The following is a 9,403-nucleotide window of genomic DNA, read 5'->3' on the forward strand; positions in this document are numbered from 1 at the left end:
GACCTGAGCCGAAGTCGGCCGCTTAGCCGACTGAGCCACCCAGGTGCCCCCATGAATGATTCTTAAAAGCATGTTGAGGGGCACCTGGGTGGTTCAGTCAGTTGAGTATCTGACTCTTGATTTCGGCTCAGGTCATGATCCCAGGGTTGTAGGATCCACAACCTTCCACGCTGAGCATGAAGCCTGCTTCAGATTCTCTCTCTCTCCTTCTGCCCTTCTCCCCTGCTCACACACACTCTCTCTCTAAAGTACGTACATACATACATACACACACACATACAAGCAAGCATGTTGAATAAAGCCAGACCAAAAATACTAGCTTACCGTAGGTCTCATCTATACAGAGCTACCTATAACAACAGAAAATAGAATATAGTTGTCTGGAAATATGGGAATATTCTATATCTTGATTGTGGTGAAGGTTCTGTGCCAAACTCATCAAGATATATAACTTAAGGGGGTGTCTGGGTGGCTCAGTGGATTTAACATCCGACTCTTGATCTCGGCTCAAGTCATGATCCCAGAGTCGTGAGATCAAGCACTGTCAGTGCAAAGCCTACTTGGGATTCTCTCTCTCTCCCTCTGCCCCTAACCCTAACCTATACATACATGTATATATATGTATATATCTTAAGATGAGGTCATTTTAAGTAAACTATACATCAATAGAGTTGGGTTTTTTTTATTTTTAATGTTTTTATTTATTTTTTGAGAGAGAGAAAGAGACAGAGTATGAGTAGGGGAGGGGCAGAGAGAGAGGGAGACACAGAATCCAAAGCAGGTTCCAGGCTCCAACCCGTCAGCACAGAGCCTGATGTGGGGCTCGAACTCACGGACCGCGAGATCATGACCTGAGCTGAAGTCGGAGGCCCAACCGACTGAGACACCCAGGCGCCCCTAAGAGTTATTTTTTTTAATGGCAAAGCTAAACTATATTCTTTAGGGGTGTATATATACATGGGTAGAAAACTGTAAAGAAAATCAGTACATGATTATCAGAAATTCAGGATACTGGATAAGTCTGGAGAACTAACCCACGTGATGAGAGAGAAATATGTGGGGGCCTCTGGGTCTGGCGAGAGCACCTTTTACTGCACTTGGGTTGTCAGTGTGGGAACATTTATCATATAACCTTCCACTGATTGTGCGTGTTTGTTTATACATCTTGTGTATATGCATTATGTTTCATAACAAAGGTTTAAAAATGTAAAAAGGGATACAAAAATACTTTGCAAAGTTAAACTGCCATATGGTTGCTAATGGAATGAGGGACTTTTATAGTCCTCTTGCTTTTTTGATTAAACGTAAAAAAAAAAAAAAAAAAGACGGCTTTTTCAGTTTGGAGATCCATCTATCAGAACGGTATTTTCTGAGGACCTATTTTAGAGGTCAGCACAACAACACTGTCTTACTCATACACAACACAGTTGGCTCCTATGTAACCACAAATTCAGAACATTTTTATGTCTGGTATTGGGCAATGCTGCCTTCTAAACGATTCCCATAAATTCTGTTTCCACCATCCTGGAGAGAAATTATTCAAGGAAGGTCAAGGATAAGGACAGAGCCTTCCTATACCTGGATTCACTGTCTGGGAACTTGGAAGTGTCGGAGAAACAAAAATCAAAACCCAAAGAACATGCCAATTCCTAAATACAGAATTAGCTCAGTTTACTATTGAACAAAGAAAAGGCCCAGGATGCCTGCGGGTAGCCTGTAATTGGTTACAAAGATGTAAGTGTTCAGCTCTATTTACAAGGAGTTAAAACCACAGTTGACACGCATCACCTTTTAGTAAACAGTCAGCAGTTACTGGATTTGCATTGGTATTTTGTATTAGTCGTGACTTTTTATTTTCTGATGTGTTGACAGCTGGGGTCTTGCTGATCCTGGAGAGACTAGACAATTTCTAAAGATAGCAAACAAGTCATCTGGGAGCATATGTTTCATATGCACATCAACCAATCCAAAAAAGCCCATAAACCCCCAACTACCTCCTTTATATACAAATTGCATAACTTATATAAACTTTATGTAACTATTTGTAAATATTCATATATTTATTTTATATGTATAAAGTATTTATAAGTACATTTTAAATTTATATTCATACATTTATATTTAATATTAATCAAATATTTCTCAAAAGTCATCATATATGCTGTCCAAGAAACACTCAACAGATTCCAGACCATGCATACCTACCTCCAGTTATGGGGCCTTCTTGCTCAACCAAGTTAAAACCAGAAAGAGACAAGACGGCTTAACTCACACACTAAAACCCATTATGCTTATTTCTCATCGCACTTTCTCTAGGCATTGAGGAAGGTGTTTTGCAATGACCGGAACATTCCAACTGCCAGACCAGAAAAGCCCACACCCCACGCTTCCCCTTTCCTGCCTGAGATCCTCAGATCCCGTGCTGAACACAGACCCAGCCCCATCCCCCTCCACACCCTGATCACGTGCTCTCTGTCCGCTCTCTGCCTGCTTTCCTGCAGCAAACCAACCCCTCAACCTCTCCTTATAAAAATCTAGGACTTCTGGGGCACCTGGGTGGCTCAGTCGATTAAGCATCTGACTTTGGCTCAGGTCATGATCTCACCGTTCGTGAGTTCGAGCGGTGTCAGGCTGTGTGCTGACAGCTCAGAGCCTGGAGCCTGCTTCAGATTCTGTGTCTCCCTCTCTCTCTGCCCCTCCCCCGCTTGTGCTCTGTCTCTCTCTCAAAAGTAAATAAACGTTAAAAAAAAAAATCTAGATCTCCTTGCGGGCACAGAGGTTGCCACCTGCCCCAGCTGTCAGCACCCAAAATAAATCCCTCCTTCTCTTCCAAACAAACCCTCCTCTCTTGAATTATTGGAGGCAGGAGGGAGTGGGGTGGGGGGTGGAAGGAGGTGGGAGTGGGGGGTTGAAGGGGAGCGGGGGTGAGGGTGCGCTGTTGGCCTGGGCAGTGTCCTCCCATTCATTTCCTGACTTACAGACTATGATTGATCATTTGGTAACAGCGCCTGCCCTCTTTGACTGCAATGCAAATATGTGCCTGTGCATTCTGTGAATGCCCTCAGAGAGACAGGGAATTACTCTAGAATAGGTAGAATAAGTGGGGGCTATTTCCTGGTTATTCTTCTAACATCACAGCTTCATTATTTCGCTCAAAAAAATTCTCTAAAAATCAGAAATGTTAATTTTGTGTGTGTTCATGTTCATGTGTATCCATGCTTTAAAAAAGGCGGGGGGAGGGGGGATTCCCACATCCCCTTCTCTCACAAGGGGACACATAAAGATTTCTGAATTATCAGACACTATTGTTGGCCTTTAGATTCTTTGGAGAGTTCAGTTATCTCCCACAGTGCTTCCCACCTTCCTGGAATGGAGGCTTGGGCAAATGTATCTCCTGGCATAATTTCAGTCTCAAGGGCTCTAGCTCCCATGGCTATTAGTTTTCTCTCTCTCTGACAAAAGGAGATAAAAAGAAGCTTTCTGATGCAACACAGTCCCCCAGGGCCTCTATCCTCAGACAATTTTGTCAGTCACCCCATAGACCAAGGCAAGATTAATTAATCAAAGGATTAATTTAATGCTGGATTCTGGAGAGGTTTTATCAAGAAAGCATCCCAGTATAAGAAGTGAAATATTTGTGAGGGCCTAGAGGGGGGTCTTTCAGACCCTGGCAAGTCGAAGTGAGAGCCTGGAACCCCATGCTTGAGGAGGCTTCTGGAGATTAGGCATGGTTAGAGAGGAGATATTGAGGGCAAGAAAGAGCCTCAGAAGTTTGTAGTTTTATATTCATTTTTATGATGGTGCAGAATTTGAGTGTATGCAGGCATTTGCAGGGACAGGGATTGTATTTGCCTCTTCATCTTCCCCGGCTCACAGGTGAGCATCTTACCATCTGTTTTATCTCAATCCGTCAGCACTGCCAAGAGCCTGAGAGTGCCAGACCCTGGGATGTGGGGGTGGGTGTCTATTTTAATGTCCACACATGAACTTTCATAGAAGCTGCCCTCTGTCTGATGGAGGGAGGGCTCAGCCACGCTTCCTCATAAGTGGGAGATGGTGTGAAGGTTTTACTGGCAACAGGGAGTCCACTAACTCCAGGGCCTCTTCTCTCACTTTTCATTTCAGCAAAAGGCATCAGGTCTGAAATGCAAACAGTAATGAGGAAAAGGTAAGAAGGAAGGAGTTTAAAAGTCAGCTCAAAAAACTGGTTGGAGAGGTGCCTGGCTGGCTCAGTAGGTAGAGCATGCAACTCTTGATCTCGGGGTTGTGAGTTCAAGCCCCACACTGGGTATAGAGCTTACTTAAAAAAAAAAAAGACTGGCTGGAGTCGGAGAGGCTCTTGATCCTAAGATATGAGGGAGCTGGCTGACTTAGAACAAGGAGACAACACACCCAAAGCCAAGATTGGTTCCTGTCCCGTGCTTCCTGCTGCCTGGCTGGGGAAGGTGGCTTGAGTGGAAGGAAGCACCCTGTCCTGAAGGAAGAATGTGCACAAAGCCCAAGGCAAACAAACCATGATAGAGGGGCTCACAGTCCTGTTGGAGAAGCTGCTTACAGGAGCTTCCAAAAGCCAGCAATGGGAGAGCATGCTGCTCTGTGGACGTAGCATTAGCAAAGAGAACACTTGGAAATTCTGGAAGGGAAAGTGAGGTCAGGGAAACAGTGTTGAGGGTGAAGGAAGGAAGGGAGCCTTTACCAGGTAAGACATTGGGGAGATAATCATGTAGTCTTCAGAGGTAGAGGATCCAAGGTACCAGGGCAAATGGTACTGAGTTCACATCACGCTCCAGACCAATTGACACTTCTTGGAGGTAAACCAGAGTAGATCTGCATGGTTTCTCAAGGTGAAGAGTAGGGGACTGTTGACCAATCTGCTGAAAGGACCACTGTGCCAAAGCCAGGTGAATGAGTGGGAGAGCTCCAGGGCAAGAGTATCCAAGACCATGGACCCACAGCTGGTGAGGTCCTGGCTCCTGCCCCAGGCCACACAGGTAGATAATTGTCCAACAGAAGAGAAGAACATAGCATGACTGGAGCAGGGAAAGCCAAGGGTTTACCTAGAGAAGCAGGACCTGAACAATCTATTATTTTTTGTTAGAAAGTAGGATGTGAAGAAAAAACATAGGAACCCTGGAATCGCACCAGCTGTTGTTTAAAAGTTGATTCTACCACTTGTTTGCTGGGTGACCTTGGATTGGTGTATGAGTGTGTGGGGGTCACAAACTGGGTGGTCTAAAACAAGACATGTGTTCTCTCACAGTTCTGGAGACCAGATGTCCGAACTCAAGGTGTTGACAGGATTGATTCCTTCTGGGGGTTCTTTTTTTTTTTTTTAATTTTTTTAACGTTTATTTATCTTTGAGACAGAGAGAGACAGAGCATGAACAGGGGAGGGGCAGAGGGAGAGGGAGACACAGAATCCGAAACAGGCTCCAGGCTCTGAGCTGTCAGCCCAGAGCCCGACGCGGGGCTCGAACTCACGGACCACGATATCATGACCTGAGCCGAAGTCGGCCGCCCAACCGACCGAGCCACCCAGGTGCCCCCCTTCTGGGGGTTCTGAGGGGGAATCTGTCCCATGGCTCTTTTCTAGATTCTGGCATCTCTGGCAACCTTTGACGTTCCTTGTCTTTTATCTGGGGCAGTCCAATCTCTGCTTCCATCTCCACATGTCCACCTTCCTTGTGCCCACTCTTAGAGGACACCCTGAATCCAGGATGATTTAGGCTCAAGATGCTTAACAGTTACATCTGCAAAGACCCTCTTTCCAAATAGGGACACATTCCGAGGTTCCAAGGGGACATGAATTTGAGAGAAACATTATTCAACCTAATATACTCAGCTATTGCCCTTCTTTGAATCCCTGCTCCTTCACCTATACAAGGCAGATGATAATACCTACCAGCAAGATTAAATTTTAAAAATGCCTGTAACATACCTAAAATGATCTGGCCCAAAATGTCACTAGTGTCAATGTTGAGAAACCCTCAGCTGAAGCCCATCAGCCTTTCTCTGACCTTAGCAGGGTGTCTGATGCATAGTAAATGCTTAAAAGGAATTAGCTTCCTTTTCTTCCCTTTGGTGTATGGGTTGAGGGGGAGATATGGGTGAAATGAGAAGAGCTAAGTACACTGTCCACTTGCAAATCCTTTGACAAGGTCCAGAGGGACTATTTGGCTATGAATTTTCCCCAAGGAATAATGATTAAAAGAATAAACCCTTCTCTATACAGAGTCATGGAAACAGTGCAGTTCTCCAGGGATTTCAGTTGGGACTAGTCTTATTAATATTTCCTTTAAAATGTATCTGGAAATTCAACTTCACAGATTAATCTCTAGGCATGCATGGGACACGAAGCTCATCCCTGTTGGATGACCAAGACAATGGACTCAAGAGATCTCCCAGAGGCTCAGCTCCAGGTCAGAGAAGAGTTGTTGGATATCAGTTGAAGGGTTTCTCGACCTTGGCACCATTGAAATTTGGGACCAGACAATTCTTTGTGGTGGGGGCCATCCTGTGCCTTATAGGATATTCAGTAGCATCTCTAACCTCTACCCACTAGATCCATTAGCACTCTGTCATGGCTATCAGAAATATCTCCAGACATTGCCAATGTCCTCTGGACAGGAAAGAGGGCTAAATTACCTCTGGTTGAGAACCACTGACTTAGGGTAAGGACAGGGAAATTGTCATTTCAAGAGAGCATGACTGAGAATAAACTTGATCAGTTTTTGCCATGCAACTGGACAAGAATTATAATGTTGAAGAACATCAACAAAAAGAGCTAATATGTATTGAACAGTACTACTATATCCCAGACATTGAGCTAAGCACCAGGCATACATTACCCGACTATAGCTGAATTTTTTAAATGTTTACATTTCCTTTACGATATGAGTAATAGTTGTGAACTTAAATCAAGAAATTACCACATGGTTGTCATTGTGCTGAGCTCTTTAATTCACTATCTCATTTGACACTCAGAGCTACTCTTACGAAGAGGTGTTATTTATCTCCATAGGCGGATGGGGAAACTGACTCCCAGAAAGGTTAAATAACTTGTCCAAAGTCACAAAGCTGGGACACAGCTGAATTGGCATTTGAATCTTGCTCTAGCCCAGAGTATATTCTCTTAACTATATGCCAAACAATCCAAACACACTACATTTCTTCTCCAGCCTCATCATCTCCTATTATCTTTGGCAAAGTCTCCCTATTTGATATCTAATCTCTTTGGAATACAACCTCTGCTTTGGCTCCAGGACATCTGGGATGGGCATATTCCAATATGGCACTGGGATTGACTTGGACTCCTTAGCTTGGGGATAGAGAGTTTAACTGTAAGTACAGGTGGATAGGGTTTGCCTGGAGGGTAAAGGCAAGACTTCGCTATTCCCTACCTCCTGACCAAAGCAGATATAATGAATCAATTATTTTTTTTCTTACTGACACTGTGCTCTTCATCCTTCTTGAGACTCCAGAGCAACTCTTACCAAACAATTCTATTTGGCATGCAAGACAAAGCTACTACCCACTGAGACTCCTTCCAAATATCCCCTTCTTCCTGCAGATGGGTGATGCCTCCTGGAGGATGGGGGAATCAAATCAGTCAGTGACCTCAGACTTCACTCTCATGGGGCTCTTGAGCCACTCGGGGCCACATCTGGTCCTATTCTCCCTTGTGGCTGTCATATTCACTATGGGCCTTCTGGGAAACATCATCCTGCTCTTCCTGATCCACACAGACTCCAGGCTCCACACACCCATGTACTTCCTGCTCAGTCAACTCTCCTTATTGGATGTTGGCTTTCTACTGGTCACCATCCCCAAGATGGCAGCCAACTTCCTGCAGGGAAAGGGTTCCATCTCCTTTGGGGGTTGTGCAGCTCAGATGTTCTTCCTGATGCTGATGGGTGTCTCTGAGGGTGTCCTGCTATCCCTCATGTCTTACGACCGCTATGTTGCTGTGTGCCACCCCCTGCATTATCCTGTACTCATGAGACGTCAGGTCTGCCTGCTCATGGTGGGCACCTCCTGGTTGTCAGGTGTGCTCGTGGCCTCCATCCAGACCTCCATCACCCTGCACTTCCCCTACTGTGCCTCACACACTGTGGATCACTTCTTCTGTGAGCTACCGGCTCTGCTGAAGCTCTCTTGTGCAGACACCTCTGCTTATGAGTTGTCGCTGTCCATCTCAGGAGTGCTGATCTTGCTTCTTCCCCTGTCACTCATCACCACCTCCTACAGCCATGTGTTGAGGGCCGTTCTCTGCATGCACTCAGCAGAGACCCGACACAAGGCCTTCACCACCTGTTCCTCTCACATCACTGTTGTAGGGTTCTTTTATGGGGCAGCCATGTTCATGTACATGGTTCCAGGCACCTACCACAGCCCACAGCAGGACAATGTGGTCTCCCTCTTCTATAGCCTTGTCACCCCCACACTCAACCCCCTCATCTATAGCCTGAGAAACAGAGAGGTTCAAATGGCTTTGGTCAAGGTTCTTGGCAGAACTGGCTTTATGTCAAAGAGATGACCTCATGGAGGATTCTGGGTTGTTTCTGGGACCCTCCCTTACAGCTGAGGCCTATCCTTCATTTACAATTCATGTGGTGCAAGGTATACTATATCCAACTCCCTTTCTCCTCCAAGAGTTGCTTTTTCTCTTGGGGATTTATAGAAAACAAAAACTGTGAACCCAATCGCTTAAATAAGAGAAGGAGTTGTTTGGTTGTTTTGGTTTTTTTTTTTTTCAGTGTTAAACAGAAGGAAATTTTACCGAAATAATGTTAACCCAACAGCTTATGGATATTTTGGTCACCTGTTATTGTTCTGGCTTACACCCTATTCTTATACATTTCTGCAGAGTGAGTGATGGGTCTGGGATCCCATCTCTGAGATCCAAGTAAGCCATGTTGGTTCTCAGTAGTATCTTTGTTTGAGTCATATTTTTAGGTTTCACTGAAATGGAAGACTGTCACTCACGATGACCCTGGTTGGACAGTCCAAGCATGTGTTATATTTACTATCTCAATTATTATGAAGCAGTTGTAAGATGGTGAAGACCACTCTTATCTGAATGCCCAGGCCTTCTAAGATTGGATGCTGCCATTTTTAAACTTTTGTTGTCATCACCATTGACTACAAGAGTTAAGATTACTCAATTAAGGATTTCCAGAAGAATGATACATCCCTACTCTTTGTCTTTGCAGAGATATTTACCTAATGCATCTTTGGGTTAAGAATCAGAGCTGTTATGCATACCAAGGCTGAGTTGACACGTTATCCTAAGCATTTTGAATGATGGGTGTCAATCTATGTGTGTGGAGGTATTGTGTGTGTCGAGGAAAGGAGTTATTGAGTGAGGGCTTTTAAGTATTTGAACTATGTCATCAATCCCACA

At 44.7% G+C, this 9,403-nt stretch overlaps 1 protein-coding gene across 1 annotated transcript; it reads left to right on the forward strand.

The window, feature by feature from the left end:
- The first annotated feature begins 7,591 nt into the window (after positions 1-7,591).
- On the forward strand, positions 7,592-8,536 carry LOC101099942 (olfactory receptor 2Z1-like). Its single transcript, XM_003982048.3, has one exon. It carries the CDS (start codon positions 7,592-7,594, stop codon positions 8,534-8,536), a length of 945 nt encoding a protein of 314 aa, XP_003982097.2.
- The last annotated feature ends 867 nt before the right edge of the window (positions 8,537-9,403 follow it).

The sequence above is a fragment of the Felis catus genome, chromosome A2, assembly GCF_018350175.1.
Source record: "Felis catus isolate Fca126 chromosome A2, F.catus_Fca126_mat1.0, whole genome shotgun sequence".
NCBI lineage: Eukaryota > Metazoa > Chordata > Mammalia > Carnivora > Felidae > Felis > Felis catus.

Coding starts and splice junctions, on each gene's coding strand:
- LOC101099942 (XM_003982048.3), top strand. CDS start 7,592: ATGGGGGAATCAAATCAGTCAGTGACCTCAGACTTCACTCTCATGGGG.